Below are 18783 nucleotides of genomic sequence, written 5' to 3' on the forward strand. Positions count from 1 at the left end.
AGAAGCTATTCCACAAAACAATAAATCTCATTAAAATAAGTTTTCTGTAACTGATTACAGACATTTACATTGAAAAATAAAATAAATTACACACAATTAGCAAAACTAAGCCAGGTACCATAGGTTAATTTTGTATTCCAGATTTCTTGCTACAGTCTTTTCTTACGAAGTGTCTACATAGGAAAGTTTTATCAGTTATATTGGTATAATTTTACCAGTATAGTTAAACCAATATAGTTATACTGGAATAACTCTCATTGTGGACATGCTTATTCTGGACTGCAAATGGGATTTTTTCCCCTGGTTTTGCTTAAACCCCTTTCAAAGCAACGTAAGCAAAACTGAAAAGGCCTTTTTATACTAAAAGAAACTGCAGTGCTTGAGACATTTTAAACCAAACTGGACAAAATTTTAGAAAATGTACTGTACAGGCCATTCCTGTAATGGGAAGGAGATGGACTACATTATCTAGAAGATCTTATCTGTCTTTTTGAGTCTTTGAATCTTGTTAGATGTGAGGAAAACTATTTGTAATGTAATGCAAACAATGATGAGCTTGCTTCTCCTCCTCCTCCACCCCTTTTCCTGGGAAATACTTAATATTATCTAAACTTGCTTATGCTGATTGAGTATAGCTGTTCAAATATTATACTTTTTCTTTATTGCTTTGTTACCTGCATGGCGTTCTACAAATGGTGATTATTATACCAGATCAAACAAAGTCTGCCTTGTGTTCCAAAGTATCTTGATCCTTAACTAAATAAAATTACATCACCTCTGCCACAGTACACAGCATATTTTTTCAGGGGATTGTTCTTACCTTCCCCTTGTGGTTCTCTGCAAAATTCTTATTCCAGCTAACGTGCAGGATTTTCCTTCCCATCTCCTGCTATGCTGTTCAATGTCCTCTGAAGAACAGGGGGTCTGCAACTGCACTTCACTGAACATTCCGTAGGCATCCTGAACAAGGAGGCATAATCTGCAAAACAATGTTTAATGTTTCTCTGTTAGCAAATTGCTCACAATTACGAAACAATAGATAACAAATTGCAGAAAACTTGATTGTGAGTTCCTCAGAGTAGGAATTAGCCTAAAATGCTTTTAAAGCACTGTGCATATAATGGGCTCTGGGACAAATAAATACATTAAAACAACAATAGCACTAGATTTTTTCAAATATATTTGTAATAGACAAAGGATAAAAGCTATAGAGAACAAGTGAAAATGGAATTAAAGGATTTACATTGGAGATTAGGAAACAGTAGATAAGTAATACTTTGTTCCTGTGTCTATAACTAAAGAGTATAGATCTGCCCGAAGTGGGGATGAATCTCCTAGAACTGATAGACGGTATACACAGATAACACAACTGATTATATATTTGATCCACTTAAATAAAACACTGGATTTGATGAGATGAGCAAGACTCAAGAAAAAGGAAACTGTTGGATATATTTTTTTAATTTAATTGAAATCAGAGTGATCCAGAGGATTAGAAAGTGGCAAACACAACCCAATTATTTAAATAAATGAATAAAAAACAAACAAAACACAGAACTATAAATCAGTGAGTTTAACGTTTGTTGTATAGAAACAGTTGGAAACTATCTTCAGGGATGTGGTAAGAGTACCCCTAAACAAGCAGTGTGATTAAGGACAGCCCACATGGAATCAAGCTTGGGAAGTCATGCTTAACTAACCTGCTGGAGTTCTTTGAAGATATCACTGTCATGGTATATAAGGAAGAGTCAGTGGATCAAGTATATTTAGATTTTCAAAAAGGTATTTCATCACAAGGTTCCACATCAGAGATTAGCAGATAAGACAGTATGAGTCATAGAAGAGTAGGTGAACGGGGCTGCTGGATACAAAACTGGCTTCACTGCTGGGGGGGGGGGGAGGGGGGGAAGGATTGAGCAAGGAGAGACCTTTCAAGATGGAAAGGAGTTACGGAGCATCCTTGCAGACAGCGTAGATGCCTCCAACATCTGGAGACACTTGATTCTTTTTTGGAGGAAACTTGAGAGGTGTGACAGAAGGTAGAATTAAGATAAATTTAAAAAATGCAGGCACTGCTTCAAGAGATTTTAGAGGGGCTTCCTGTGAAATCTCCTTGTAGGTCAAGCATGTTAGCACCATTCTTGAAGATCCTCCACTGGTAGAGCACAAACCCATTTTAAAAAGATCCAAACACAGAGAAAGGACTGCAACCAGTGAATGGTAGACAGAGTCAGGTATCTCTTAGTTCAGCTCCTCATCCCTCTGGATCCATGGAATCAGCTTTCTCTTCATCTCTCACTCATGCTATACATGGAGCCTCCACGCTACCCAGAAACATATTGGGCTGCATACCAAGGACTTGGTCCAGCCTATCAAAAAACAGATACGTTTTTTGTTCCACCCTGGACCTATTTTTATCGACAGTCACTCTTTTCACAGAACTTGCTTGCCACCCCAAGTGAGGTCCATCTCAGCTATTACCTCAGACACTTGGTGATGCCAATGTTCTTTTAAGACGCACTGCATATTCTCATTTCTCGAGATCGACTTCAGTGCCTGCAAGTCAGCATCAGGCCAAATGGCAGCATGCTCATATTAAGGCCAGTGGCTTAAAACAGTCTAGTGGCTGAAGCAAAATGAACTCAGTTGCTGCTGAAGAAGTTGATCATTACAATATAGTGCACAAATGAGCCCCACATTGTGTGCAGTGTTATTTTTACAGACAAGTGGCTTCTAGCAAACTTGACCCATGTATAGTCAAGTGCATAAAGTATACCGGACAGGCTGCATGAGCAATGATGGATGTGGAATGGTAGTGGGAGAATTGTACTATTGGAGCTATAACACCAACAATCCAATCCACAATAGTACTGCATCTACCGGTACAGTAGAGATGCACAAACAGTATCTTTGCTCACCAGGAGTCTAATCCAAATGCCTATGAGATTGATTTTACATTATTGGGAGAATGTGTGTAAGTGGGCATGTGGGTTATTACAAATATGCTGGGGGCACCAAACAGTGGTTAGGATTACGCTAGTATACACAAATCTAAACTGAGATTAGCACATCGATTTATTTGCAAAACTGAATTCCAGATTGGAACTCAAGATAAGGAACATCACAGACTAACAACACGACTGAGGACATCACAAAAAATATTCACCTCCTTAAAACCTTTTTGCAAGTACAAGTGATATAATGAAAAAACCTGAGATTGTACTGATCATAGACCCAGCATCTCACTGTGCAAGGACAGAAAAATCAGTCTAATCCTACAAGTATCTAATTAATGACAATCAATTTTCCTCTTCACTCCTACAACAAAAACAACCTAGCAGCACAACAGGACCCAGAAACGTATTTATAGAACTCTTCAAGTCATTTCAGGTGCAGCTGGCTCAGTTCTTACAGATTTATTCATACACTATTACCAGCACCACCATGAACGGATGCAGCCTAGTGGCTCCTTGAGGATGTTGATGCATGAGGATATAGAGGATTCTATTTACTTTAGTTTTCTGAAATAAATTCTGAATTTGCATCATTTTCTCATATTATAATGTTGGCTCACGTTTCATCAGATACATTCAAAATTTAGTTCTCAATCAAACAATATATACAAAATTAAACAACAATTTATACCAATTTATCTTTGGAACCACTATGCGGAACAAACCTGAAACCTAAATTACAAGAGTCCAAATATATAATCCAAAATCTAATTGTTACACATGTATGAAAATTCAGCAATGTATTTACCACAAATCCATTTCTCCATAAAATGCAATATGCATTAACAGCGTGACTAATATTGTACATTTTCTAAATAAATGTTTAACACTTGTTTGTTGCTATACATATTCCTGAACTATATAAATGAAAAAACACTACTATTAATCAGTGGTGTCTGTGTGTGTGTTGTGGGGATGGGGGCCTATATCCTCTTTTTCAAAATACAGTGCACTCAATTTATAAGACTCACTGACAGAAGAATCAATTGCATATAGTGATCAAATCCACTGGGACAAAATCATTCCTATACTAACTAAAATACTCCACTTGCAAGAATCAACCACTTATAAAAATCAAATCATTTGGGACAGATGAGATTCTTATAAAAGGAATGCACTAGAATAGTCCATAAGGTTTAGCATTTGTGGCCCTACAGAAGTACTGAATTTAAAGGAGGGATGTGGAAAAAAAAGACTCCTGTTGAGATTGAACAGAGTTAGTTCTATCCCAGAGGGTGACATGGGAGATGGCATGAAGACAACTAAGAAAGAAGTGAGGTCTGACTCATTGATAAGAGCAAAGGGGGCAAGGGCAGGGATTGATAAGAAATGAAGCAGAGCTTAAATCAGTTACTTTTTTTTAAAATGTAAGGACACAATGAGTTATTTTAAACCTTGGGAAGATTTTGTTAATTTCCTAAAAGCCCTGGGGGATGGGGGAGGGAGTAGGAGAGGTTTATTACTTTGCATTATTTTTATGACTGACGTAATATTAAGGACTAAATATTTCCCACTGGAAATGCGAAGACGATTACAGGATTGCACTGTTGTGCTCCTCCTAATTAGACATCCTTCACAGTGAAGGAGTAAAACTCCATTTTCTTCTTTTTAATTATACGTGAAACATACCATACATCTATGGCGCTGCCTCGTATCTTGCACTTAAGTCTTCTGGAAGGATGGGCATGAGTAGAACCCACTGGTGCTTAATCATTCCACAGTTGACAACTACCTCCACCATCTCTGCCAGTGAGATGAACAGTGTATTGAAAAATATGCCTAGCATAGGAGAGGAGAGGAGAGGACTGAGGTTGGAGAGCAAGGCGGCACTGAATGAAGATGCTGCAGTTGCCTGTCTCCACATCATGTAGAAATACGCAGCAGATTTGTCATAAACAGAACTTAACTAAGGGTATGTCTACACTACCCGCCGGATCGGCAGGTAGTGATTGAGCTATTGGGGAATCTATCGGGGATCGATTTATCACGTCTAGTGTAGACACGATAAAATCAATCCCTGATCGCTCTGCCGTCGACTCCGGAACTCCACCACGCACAAGAGGCAGAAGCAGAGTCGACGGGGGAGCGGCAGTGGTCGACGCGCCGCCGTCCTCACGGCCAGGTAAATCAACCTAAGATACACCGACTTCAGCTACGCTATTAATACTTATATTAATATTTAGGAAGACACTTGAGTGAAATAGTATTATTGTCTATATATCTCTTTGAAGGTTGTGGTAACCTGTATCTGAACTGTTTAATGGATAAATTATCCTGTGCTAATTGCCATGATGTTTAGGAGAAGGAAAGTTAAGCCTATTTTTTCCTCAGGCCAAAAAGCTGCAGGAAATGTATAAAAACCCTGGGACACGATCCTTCTTCATCTCAGATCTGCTTTGGGTTTGAAGAGGGGGAAACCTTAAGCCATAAGGATTGAGATCCCCAGGCACTGACTGGAGTCACCCTGAATATGGACATTGGACTATAACCTATGGACTATTTATAAAAGGACTTTTGGCAACTACAAGCTCACCTCTGCTATGTATCTGGACCTCAAGAAATTGAACTCAAGCCTGTATGTATATTGATCTTTCAACCAACTCTCTCTCTCTCTCTCTCTTCTTTTTTAATAAATTTTAGTTTAGTTAACAAGAACTGACTATAAGCGTGTATTTTGGGTAAGATATAAGTTATCATTTGATCTGGGTCTGGGGCTTGGTCCTTTGGAATCAGGAGGATTTGGAATAATCTTTTATATGATGAAATATGATTTTCAGAATTTATCATCATATGTTTGACACGTGTGTCTGGATGGAGGCCTGAGGCTGGGTACTTTAAGGGAATTGCGTTGTTTGGACTTCTGAGTAACCAGTGAGGTACTACAGAAGCAGTCTTATGCTGGCTTGGTAAATCTAAGTACTGGAATATCCACCAGCTTTTGGGGTTTGTCTGCCTTGTTCCGCTTGCAGTTCACCCTAATTGAGTGACCTCAGCTGGCTCCCATGGGCAGCATCTTTACAATTTCTTATCTACTTTTGAGTGCTCCTAGCAGAGACAAAGCACACCTAAAAACACTCCCCTCTCTCTCAATCACCACAGGCACAACACTGCCTACACAATTCCAATTCAGCAACTTGTCTAGTCAAGTCTCAAGGTGGAGCTCCTTAACTCCTGTAAACATAGTTTAGATTCACACTGTAACCTTCAGGACATCACCCAAGCTGGATTTAACTTATTTGAACCTCACACATGCACACAAGAAGCCGCCCACCATCGTGCAAATGAAGCAGTCATTCTGCTAATTGTACCTGTCATTGTTGGAAAAATCAGAACCAGAGACATAGATAGGGTTGGCACCCATCCGGGTTTTACCCAGACAGTCTGGTTTTTGGCTTCTGTGTCAGGATACCATTTAGGATTGCCAGGTGCCCAGTTTTCAACCGGAAAGTCTGGTCGAAAAGGGCACCTGGCAGCGTTCAGACTGAACACCAAAAGTCCAGTTACTGCAGGGCAGGGGGAGGCACTGGGTCATTAATCTGCGCCAGCCCCTGTTCAGCCAGGGCCACCTTCTTGTCAGGCTGCAACAGCTCCCCTCCAAGTACCAGAGCAGAGGAAGCACAGCTGGGGAGGGAGGTGGAGATGATACAGTGAGCAATAGGGGTGGGCAAGGGTAGGGGGAGAGGAGCAAGTGATGGGGGCAGGGCGTTGGGGGGAAGAGGCGGAGCAGGGGCAGGGCCTTGGGGAAAGAGGCGGGGCAGTGGTCCAGTTACCAGCAATTAGAAAGGTGCAACCCTACAGATCTGAAAACACTGGGGGACCATGATCAGCTTGTTTACCCTGTAACAACACAGGGATTTTCCTGTAAAAAATACCATATTCAATGGACCACAAATTGCTTAATGCCTCCATTTAAATAGTATATCTCTACTGTATTATTGCCACTGCAGACTCAGACTGTTCTGTTCTCCTTTAAAATGCACGTCATTTGTTGCCACCACAGACAGGGATGTTTTATAGACCAGCAATAACTACAATTTGAAGGATACTGATAAAAAAAGAAGATACTATTAATAGTTAGCTACCAAACTGCCTTTTTCATCCACAGGTCTCAAAGAACTCGATAGTGGAGAGTAAATAGCAGTGTGCTCATTTTATAGATGGAGAAATCGATGCCTAGAGTTTAAATTATCTGTCCACAAATCAGCACGGTCGCAGCTGAGCTGAGAATAAAATCCAGGACCCCAGCCAGAACACCAGATATGGCCAGGGAAATAACATCCTAAATAACAAACATGTAGCAGAGACCTCCAGAAGTTTTACTAAAACATTCTTAGCAATTACTTTCGCACCAGGCATACATACAGCAGAAAGTTTAAACAAAGTAAATGACACATTTTGCAGTGTCCTTATTCCAAAATTACAGGTTCTGTACATTTATTGCATTTATCTAGTCACTTGTGTTTTCATGGCCAGTATTTAAAAAATGGCCTTTTCTCCCACTTCAAAGAATCATCAACAAGTGCAGCTAATACCTGGAAAATTAAATGTATCTTCTACAAGGACTTCTATGACCTTCCCCTGGCTGACTCCTTTCTCCATTTTTCTACCCATGTTACTCCTCCACTGCCTTCTTTGCTGCTTTTGTGCCTTGAGGAAAAGGAGCTGATAAAAACTGCTTCTGTAGGAAGGAACAGGCCTGCAGGAGCCATGTGGTGGCCTGGCTATGTTGTTAATGCCAAACATACACATGACTGGAGCTGCACAGTAATTTAAATTTTCCCAGTCAACGTGGAACACTCCAAATATCTGGTGAGAGCTGAACATAGGCAACAGGCCATGGATAGCATGTGGCACAGAAATGGACTATTTATATTTGTAAGCACACAAGCAATGGTTCCAGAACTTGAACTGGACAATCATTTTCAACAGAATACATTTTTTCTATGCAGTTTTTTTAAATAAAGCACCAATGCACTGTTTTAAATTAACTGAACCACACTCTCTGTAATTCACTTTCCTGTAATTCTTAAACTCCTGACGTTTGTTTCTCTTTTATATGTTCACAGATAAGAACTTTTCTAGTTCTTTTTTGAACACCATTATAGTTTTGGCCTTCACAACATCCCCCAGCAATGAGTTCCACACGTTGACTATGCATTGTGTGAAGAAGTTCTTCCTTTTGTTTGTTTTAAATCTGCTGTGTATTAATTTAATTGGGTGTCTCCCAGTTCTTGTGTAATGTGAAGGGGAAATAACACTTGCTTATTCACTTTCTCCACACCAGTCACGATTTCATTTCCCCTCTTAGTTGTCTCTTTTCCACGCTGAAAAGTCTTTATAAACTCTCCTTAATAATTTTTGTTGCTCTTCTCTGTATCTTTTCCAATTCTAATATATCTTTCTTGAGATGGGGTAACCAAAACTGCATGCAGTATTCAAGGTGTGGGTACACCACGGATTTGCATAGAGGCATTATATTTTCTGTCTTCTTATCTATCCATTTTAAAATGGTTCCTAACATTCTATTAGCTTTTTTGACTGACACTGCACATTGAGCAGATGTTTTCAGAGAAATATCCACAATGAGGACTTCAATAACTCAGACATAGGTTAGGGGTTTGTTATAGAAGTGGATGGGTGAGTTTCTGTGGCCTGCATTGTGCAGGAGGTCAGACTAGATGATCATAATGGTCCCTTCTGACCTTAAAGTCTATGAGTCTATGAGACTCCAAGATCGCTTTCTTAAGTTGTACCAGCTAATTTGGACTCCATTATTTTGTATGTATAGTTGGGATTATGTTTTCCAATGTGCATTACTTTGCATTTATCAACACTGAATTTCATCTGCCAGTTTATTGCCCAGTCACCCAGTAACTAAGTTTTGTGAGATCCCTTTTTATTTAAAAAACAAACATTTACAAATGATAAAAAGACGTTCCTGTTATCTATCCAAGCTCAATATCAAGCTTAAGTTACAGTTCCAAACCCTTTCAGAGATGCATTTGGGAAATATTTTCTACATTTTTCTGGTTGTTTTGGTTGTCTTGGACTCCTGAATATTGAAATAATTCTATTAATAGTTGCAGCCAAAAAAATTACATCAAATAGAAACAAACATTCCCAGCAAGCTGTCGTTGGGGCTAGCAGGGGTAAAGAAAATAGTTATTTGTTCAAATGTTTATCTCAGAACTTGGATGAAGTTTCAGGGGAAACAGTCCAGTGGGACCAAAGAGAGAGAATTATTTTATAGCTTTCTGTAATTTGCCTGGATCCATCCATAATACATCACCAGGGTAAAGTCTTAATTATACAATGAGAAAAAACTACATCCATAAGCATCTTCAATCATTTCCATTTGTTTTTGGAGTGCAGGCAACAGCACTGCTATAAAATAACTAAGAACAAGAAGAGCATTCTGGGTAGATATAAGTAAATAAACATGAGATCATTTCACCTTGTTTCAGAATTGCTGCCACCAATACTGTTGTGGCAGTAAACTATAGGTAGAATGTAATTTAAAAAAAAGTAGTAAATGCAGACTCCCATCATATACTGTAATGTTAAATTATGGTGACCTTCCATATGGAGTCTCGTAACAATTACCTGATTTGTTTGTATGGATCAGCTTAGAACAGGTAACATTTTTCTACAGAAAATAATTTACTAAACAACAGGAAAACTTTATGGTGAAGAAAGCTACAGACTCAGATGAACACCACCCATCTAGGGTGATATGAAATCTCCAAGAGAAGATCACATTCTAAATTTAACATACAATCACCATCATCATGGCACTTAAATAGCACTTTTATCCATGAATCTGAGTAGGCTCATACCAACATAAGACTGATACGAAGGGCTTTTTTGTTTGTTTTTTGTTTTTAATGTCTGAATGTTCAACTGCATTTTTCAATGGGGAGCTAACAGAGGATCTTCTGCACACTGGTGGGTGCCCTCAATTCCAAAGAGATCAGAGTTCAACTCCTGGCTCTGGCACAGGTTGTTTGTTTAACACTCAGCAAGTCACATTCCCTCTGTGACTCAGTTTCTTGTCTACAACATGAGAATAGAAATGTTTCCCTCGCAAGGGTGTTGTGAGAATAAATGCTCAGGAAGAGCACAGATACTGTGGGGATGGAGGCAATGTAAGTACCTAGAAAGACATACCCTGATGCAAGCCCTTCATGTACTAAACTTGCATTTAAATTAAGGGCAGTTTTGTAAGTGAAAGGCTTTCAAGCCCATTCTTTTTTGAAATACAGCACCATCTTAGAGAGAACACTTAAGTACCTTTAATAATACATATGGCAAGCACTTTTCAAATATTCTAGCCACTGAAACAAAATAAGAATGCTGTAGCAATACTAGTGGCATCACTGAATCTTTCAACGGTGTATCATTTGTAGATATAGTGGATTCATTTTTAAGCCACATAGACTATGAACGGGCTGTGAGAAGAATGTATAAAATACAATACAAAATGAACTTTAATAACAAAGAAAGGGAACAGCCCACATTCTGAAGAGTGATAGAGCATTCAAAAATGTACTCCTGGTAACATAAAGCAAAAGAGATAAATAAAACATTCATTGCTTCAGTGAACACGTTAATGTGAGTGAAATATAACACTGCAAGATTTTTTATGGAGCTGCATTCAGGAAGAAATTCTTTCTACAGTTTTAATGTAACGTCACCCTACTGAAACAATACTAAAATCTATATCTATTATTCATCAAAATAAGCAGCAGAAAAAAAAACAGCAACGAAGAAAATCACAAGTGAAGGCTTTCTGGGGACCCTTGTTTGGCAAAAATACAACTCAATTCTTCCTTGAGGTTTCTGATGTTTCTTTTCACCCCTGGTTGTTTTTCTCTTTGCTCTCATTCATTGGCTCAATTTCATAGGTGTGTGTATAAGTGAGGGAGAGTGTGTGTGTATAGACTGTTTACAAGAGTTATGGTAGCAATTCTCAGCAGTCCATTGAGAATTCCAGGAAATGGCCCCTGTTATTTTATTCTAGGTCAATGTCAGCTCATGACAGGCAGTAAAGATCACACAGGACAGCTCACTCAATCGCAAAATCCTGTACTGAGGCCTCAATGGGAGAGAGAAAGCCAGCGAGCTGTGAGTGGGCGGAGTGCCTTCCCAGCACTCTACCAACCACAGCACAAGGAATTATGATAAACACCACTCTGGAAACCAGATACAACAGTACATTGTGTTCTTCTTCTGAAAAACAACCAGACTTCTCCTCACTTAAAGTAAACAGTTAATCCTGTTTATCTTTTTTTTCTTGATGAGCTGTTAACAGAACAATCTTTTCTGCATAGCAAAGTAAAGATTTTTCCCCTAAAATTCATACAGATTTTTTTCCTCCAAAGGGGAAAAAAACCCACACATAATCAAGTATGTAAACTTTCTAGTATCGGCAGGCAGTGAGGAACACCAACCTCTCTTGGCTTAAACTGACTTAACACAATGATGCCAAAAACTGAATAAGACCTTTCCCTCTCTTGCATATTTTATTTTTGGAGTCTCAAACACAGTGTGTTATTTTTCTCATTTAACTACTACTTTTCTGTCATGAACAAGCAAAATTGGTAAAAACTGTTACATACGGTATCTTTGCGGGATAGGTAAATGCTATACTGTATCTATGAGATTCCTTTCTTCCCAAACTTTGATTTAGTCAGGTTTCAGTGGTAGCTGTGTTAGTCAGTTCTTTACAAGAAAGGGGGTGGGGGTGGGAGGGAGAGTGTATTGTATGTAGTTTTCTCACCATGAATTGATAAATTGCTTGCTTTTCCTCTTTTTCACAATACGTGCTAACTGTGTAAATTCGTCCTGTCCCTGATTTTGCATCCTAAGGATGACTAAATAGAAAAACAGCTGGAATTGATTATCTTGTTTTTATGAAGCCACCATGTTATACCTATTAACTACTTATTACTGGTGAGTACTCTTCTGCAGGGTAACTGCTTTTCAGTAGGAAATCCCAACCTCTGACACTAAGAAATTAAAACTGTACAGAAAAATTCAAGATTTAAAAAGTTTTTAAGATCCTAAATCACTAACAGAGTATTTGTTTGGTTTCTTATAATCATAAATATATATGATTTGAAAAAAAATATTTATTTGACTAGTCTTTAGTTTGGGATTTTGGGTTTCCTACGCAGTAGAATGGATGATATCATCAATGGTTCATGGGGGAAAAACCAGACCTCTCATTTTGGGTCTTGGAAAATAAGTACCTGTGAGGCAGATTTTCATATCTTTTATGTTTAAATGTATTAATAAGTTTTAAGCTTACACAATCATTTTGTTACTGATTTGAGCTTTTAAATACTTTTGTATTTAATTTATTTTTTAAACCTCTTGAGAGAAGTATGGAGAACAATGCCTCCCAAAGCTCCTGTGGAACACAAATTCTGCCCCACCCCATTAGGAAACCTGAGGAGTATGTATCTGCAGGGGCAGTCATGGTTCTACCACTCCTTTACTTTTCAGAGAGGCTCTAATGAAGAGGTCCCCAAACTGTGGGTTGCACCCTCTGAGGGGGGGTATGGGGAACACTGAGGGCACACAGCGGGACCCAGGCCAGTCCCCTATGGGGGCCATGGAGGGAGCACCACCCAGCCCTGGTCCGCTCCCAGCTCTGCTCTGGCTAGGGTTGCCAACTTTCTAATTACACAAAATCAAACAGCCTTGCCCCACCCCCATACCGGAGGAACCCTCTTCCAGCAGTCAGGGAGGAGCCATTGATGCCTGAGTTTGTTTGCTGGTCGTGGCTACCGGTGATGGTTTGGAAGAGTTGGGTGCCAGTGGTGCGCTGCACACAGAGCCCGAGGCATTTGTTGCCACTGTTTCCCCCAGGAATTGAAATTAGGGGGGGTGTTCAAATTTACTGGGGTGGGGGTCAGGGCCAATGAAGGGTGAGACTGTGAGGATGAAGGTGGGCTGTATGACACAATAGTAAAAACTGAAAAATATTTCATGGCCATTTTATTAGATTTAACTCATGTTTTAAAATCATCACACAAATTAAAGTTGGCTACTCAAGCCTTCTATGAAGCACTACATTTACATCCTTCTTGGTTTCTTGTTATAATTTTGCACAACTCTGTTAATGAACTTCTTGAATGCAATGTGTTCATCTTTGGTGGCTTCTCGTGTGTCCGGTACTTCCATTCCTTCAACTGATAGGCTCATTAGTTCATTCACATGATCAGGCAGCAGGCGACTTCTTTCAGAACACAAAATTCTATTCAATGATGAAAAAGAACACTCAACTGTAGCTGTTGTGACTGGGAGTAGCAAGAGATGAATTCCTACTTCTTTCATCCCAGGAAACACAGCATAAAGATCGGGTTGAGCCACTAGCGATGATAAAAAAGAAGTTAAAGTCAAATCTTCATTTGTCGTATGATATTCCAGTCTGCGTTCAAATTCTCTATTCTGTCCTGAGCACATGGCAGCCCCATTGCTGGTAGTGCCTCACTCCACTCAACTGTCAATGTTTTATAGGACAGGGATCTGTAAAAGCTACGTAGAGTTTGAGTAGAATCTAGAAGTTGCTTTTGTAGATTTTTAATAATCAAGTCTGTGTACTTTTTCAGTTGTCTTAAACACTTCAATATATTCAATATAAATGCCTTCATTAGTCAACTTCTGGACTAAAGTCTTTGCTTCTTCCAGTACTTTTTCAATGGATAGCTCTCTGATTGTAGCGTTTATTGCTGTACAAAGATCTACTACTGTTGTAGCAGATGCCTGGATGGCATTGTTTAATGACCCAAGTGGTTTAAACAGTAGACTTACAAGTAGGGTGAATACATTTAGGTGTTTGTCCCGTCTCCCGACCGATCTTTGGTTGGGACGCAATTTGTCCCGATATTTTGCTCTGCCGGCAGCACTCGGCTTTTTTTTTCCTCCCTCTGCCAGCAGCATTCGGCTTTTTTTTGTTTTTGCTCCACTGGCAGCATGTGGCCCCCCATGTGTCCCAATATCTTCTTCCTCTCATCTGGTCACCCTACTTACATGAGAGAGAATGGCATTAGTCTTCTCTGAATGTAGTAGCAAAAGTAACCACCAGCCTCACTACTTAGATCCATCCCATCTTGGTAGATACTTTCCTAAGTCAGTAATAATGGCTGGAATAATTTTAACACAACAGCTAAGGATTGCTCATGAGAAAGCCAGAGGGTTTTCCCAGGTTGGACTAATCTGAACTTCAATCCCAGTGTATCTTCTATATTTTCCAAGATATTCAGTCTTTTTGGACTCTTGCTGAAAAAAGAATATAATGAAGACATTAAATTGATAGCTTTTTAAATGTCTTTTGAAGAGTCTGTAACTTGTACTAGTGCTAGTTGGAGTAGATAGCCTCTGTAGTGTGTATAGGAGAGATTAGGGTTACACTTTTCTCTGAGCAAAGCTTGTACTCCACCATGTCTTCCAGAGAAGTTTGCAGCTCCATCAAATGCACAAGCAGTCATCTGTTTGGGATCCAACTGACAAGCATTTAACTCTTCTAAGATGTGGGTTGTCACAGCTGAAGCCAATGTGTCTTCTTTAACTTGAGCATCTAGAAATGCATCTACTGGCCTACCACTGACATCAAGATAGTGTACACAATGACTTAATACTTGATGCCCATTTGCATCAGTGCATTCATTAGCCATGTATGCACATTTTTTGAATGTGGTGAGAGAGTTCTTCACTTTTTCAACTGTTGAGTCTTTCACTGTTGCACGGCATGCTTCTAGCCAGTCAGTTGAGTTTCTTGCAGAAAGATAGTGATCATTTGCTGGTCTTGTTCGGAACCAGTGTTCAACTTCAGGATGAACAAGTGACAAGGCACTTAACATTGGCCTCCAGTTTGTAGTGTGTGGTATCTTTTGCTTAAATAGAAAGTATGATGCCACAGCCATGTTTGTTCCGCACGAGCTGTGATGTGTCTCCAGCATTCTTAACAGCCTCATTAACACTCACCGGTGTTGTCCTTGGTCAGTGGAGACTCAGAGTTCAGAGGTGCTTTCACATGAGTTCACCTCACAGGTGGGGCCAAGAAGGCACCTTGCTTGTTCCTCCAGCTGTTCACTGTTTGTTCTGGCCACTGTTGTTCACTGTGCCACCATTCACTCCATTGCTCTTGTCATGAATAGTTAGTAAAGGGTTAAAGCATAGTACCTGGTGGGCATCTGACCTGAGGACCAATCAGGGAAGAGAATTTGAAACTCCTAGGAGGGAACTTTTCCCTCTGTTTGGGGGGGTCTTTGTCTTTGGCCGTTTGGAGTTCAAGAGACCAGACGAGTTAATCAAGTCCCTACAAGTTCCACCTTTCTGAACTAATTTCTTCTAGTCAAGATAGTGAGTATTAGAAAGATACTTTGTGTCCTTATCTAATAATCCTATGTTTGCAATTCTGTGTATTTGTTATTGATTATTCTTAATTCTGCTTGTACTGGTTGTACTGAGAAAGAGAGAGGATTCTCTCCAGAACTTAGCAAGGTTATACCCTATGAGTGCCCAGCTTGGATTCATAGAGATTCTATATTTTCTTTTGTTCTCTTAATAAATTCTTTTCTTTTCTTTGGACTTGGTTAATTCCTTCCCTTGGGGAAATTCAGGGGAAGGGGAGGGGGAAGTGGGCTGCTTCCCTGTGTGTAGAGATTCAAGGCGTTTGAATCCCGGCACCTCTGTCTCCAGAGCAGGCTGGAGAGAGGGAGGAGGGGGGAGGTTCCTTCTCTGTGAATTGATCTGTGTTCCCAAGGGGGGAAACAGGGGTGTCCCGGCCCACGGAATTGACCGGGTGGTGGCAGCCGAAGGGGAGACCTACCCTAGGATTTTGGGGTGGGGGAAGACATGCGGGTCCTCACTTTGAAACCGCCCAGTTTCAAGTGAGGGTAGAATCTGACATGGTGGCAGCGGAGTTTCGAACCCATTGTTACAAGCAGTTTTTTTCAGCTGGGCTACGCTGAAGGGAGCTATTCTCTTCTTCTAGAGCAGGAAAGCAACCTGACAGAAGAGGGAGTTTACAGTTTCAGCCAGGTTGGCTGGAGGGAATTAAGTTCCAGCAGGCTTTGTTGGAAGCAGTTTTCTTCTGTTTGCTTGAGGCAGCTTGAGGAAAAGGCAAGTTTCAAGCAGTTTTCAGGGTTGGGAGGAGTTTTTTTTCTCTGCTGGCTATGCTGAGGAAAAACTCTTCCCTAGAGGTGTGTCCTTCCTTTGTGATATCAGGTATCACTCAGGATTCCTAAGGTGGGGGGAAGTGCTCGCCAAAGTACATTCCCATCCAACAGGAAAAACAGGTTTGGGGGGGGAAGAGACAAACCCTCCAGCCAGGTTTTTTTTTTTTTTTTCTCCCTGTGTCTTTTGAAAGGATCAGAAGACAGGAGAACACAAATCCCTGAGGAATAGACCAGATTTTTCTCAGGGGTATTGTTAGCAGCAGCCTTTCAGCTGGGCTGCTGGGTACAGCAACTCAGAGCAGAGGGAGACAGAGGAATTTTTTTTTACTCTTTCCCTCTTTCTCAGTACAAACCAGTAACATTACACAAACCACAATTTGCTATACAAAGGATTGATTTCTCTTTCTTTACTCAAGTTATCATAGCCAGGGTTAGGGACTGTCAAACACCACACAGTTCACTGACTGCATAGGGGTGTGGCCAGCACCAGAAGGCACACAACCATGAGTACTGGTGAAACAATTAGCAAACTTGACCTGGCCAGGCTGCAGGCTGAAGAAAAACAAAAAGAACATCAAAGACAGATGGAACTAATTATTGCAGAAAGGGCCAGGGAAGAAGCTAACCACAAGAGGGAGCTGGAGAAACAAGAGGCTGAGCACAAGAGACAAATGGAAATCCTGAGGGAGACCCACCAGCAGGCTCTGGAATTAGCAAAGACTAAGCAGCAGGAGCCAACCAATCCAACCCCTTTTCAACCTACTGATCAACCTTCTCGGAGAAAATTTCCCGCCTACAGGGCAGGGGATGATGTTGAGGCCTTTTTAGAAAACTTTGAGAGGGCCTGTATTGGATACCATCTTCCTAAAGATCAATACATGCTGGAGCTGAGGTCACAGCTCAGCGGACAATTATCCCTGGTGGCAGCTGAAATGCCTAGAGACCTGATGGACGACTTTCCACTGTTCCTAACCAAGGCCAGACTCAGAATGGGCATCACCCCTGATCACGCCCGTCAGCGTTTCAGAGCCCAGAAATGGAAACCAGAGATGTCATTTCCAGAGCACGCTGCTTACCTGGAAAAACACTATTTCTCCTGGATATCAGGATCCAAGGTTAAGGAGCTAGACGACCTACACCTCCTGATATTGATGGAACAGTTCCTAGATGGTGTTCCTGAGAACATTAGACGCTACATCCAAGATGGTAAACCAAAAACTCTCACTGAGGCAGGAGAGATTGGAGCCAGATGGATGGCATCGGTAGACAACACGACAGCTACTGCCAAGGGGAGCGAATCCAACAGGGTACACACCGACACTAAACCCTACCGTCGCGGACCAATCAAACCCACACCTACAACCCACGGACAGTCACACTCTACCTCTTCTTCTACCTCACCAGTCTCCAGTAGACCAACACAAACCGGTGACCCATCAACTGGGCGATGTTTTCAATGCAATGATTTGGGGCATATCAAAGCCAAATGCCCAAAGAACCTAAACCGAGTGCAACTCCTTGCACCTTCACACCAAGGAAAGCCGGACATAGATGTATCTCAAATACCCTTAGAACATAGGGAAACTTTGAGAGTGGACAAAAAGGAGATCATCGCATGGAGAGACACTGCAGCACATGTGTCAGCTATCCACCGAACCTTCGTGGACCCCAAATTCATCAACCAGAAAACCAAAGTGACAATTCGACCCTTCCTGTCAAAACCTGTAACATTACCTACAGTGCGTTTACCTGTCCAGTACAAGGGCTGGTCAGGGAAGTGGACTTTTGCTGTCTATAACAACCATCCGATTCCCATGCTACTGGGGAACGACTTGGCCCGACACATTGAACAGCAAAAAACAGAGGGAGTGGTTACACGCAGCCAAGCCAGACGAGCTGCCGGACCCATCCCTGTTCCTGAGCCATGCACCGGGACCCCGTCTGTGTTACCAGAGACCCAGACAGAGGTGGTGGAACCGGATCCCAGGCCAACACCTACAGCAGCCATAGTACATCCAGTCCCAGAACCGGAACTGGAAGAGCAACCAGCGCCAGCACCGGCGCCAGCGCTTGCAACTCCACCGCCAGAGGGCGCCAACGGGCCTGAACTGGCAGAAGCAGCAAACAACCCTACCCAAGAGGCTCAGCCGGAGCCTGAAATGACACTTTGTGCACCAGCGGGGAGCGGTCCACAGTCAACGGAAACAACCTCATCACCTACATCGCTTCCAGAGGAACTGGTGTCTCCCGCCTCAAGGGAACAGTTCCAGAGAGAGCAGGAAGCTGATGACAGCCTCAAGAAAGCATGGGCGGCGGCACGCAGCAACCCACCGCCTCTCAGCTCTACTACCCGATCCCGGTTCGTTGTGGAGAAAGGACTGTTATACAAGGAATTTCTTTCTGGTGGACACCAGGAGGGCTGGCATCCTCAAAAACGGTTGCTCGTTCCGACCAAGTACCGGGAAAAGCTCTTAAGCTTAGCCCATGATCACCCTAGTGGCCATTCTGGGGTGAAACGAAGCAAAGACAGGTTGGGAAGGTCCTTTGACTGGGAGGGGATGGGCAAGGACGTTGTCAAGTAT

The 18783-nt window shown here is 41.4% G+C and overlaps 1 protein-coding gene across 2 annotated transcripts in view; it reads right to left on the minus strand.

Moving 5' to 3' along the window:
* Nucleotides 1-18783, minus strand: part of SPIDR (scaffold protein involved in DNA repair) — a 330087-nt gene that overhangs the window by 44768 nt on the left and 266536 nt on the right. For both annotated transcript variants that reach the window (XM_045004445.1, XM_045004444.1), the window contains exon 11: nt 821-979. In XM_045004445.1, the coding sequence (XP_044860380.1) occupies nt 821-979 (159 nt within the window). The remainder of the gene's footprint in view (nt 1-820; nt 980-18783) is intronic.

Source organism: Mauremys mutica, chromosome 2, assembly GCF_020497125.1.
Source record: "Mauremys mutica isolate MM-2020 ecotype Southern chromosome 2, ASM2049712v1, whole genome shotgun sequence".
NCBI lineage: Eukaryota > Metazoa > Chordata > Testudines > Geoemydidae > Mauremys > Mauremys mutica.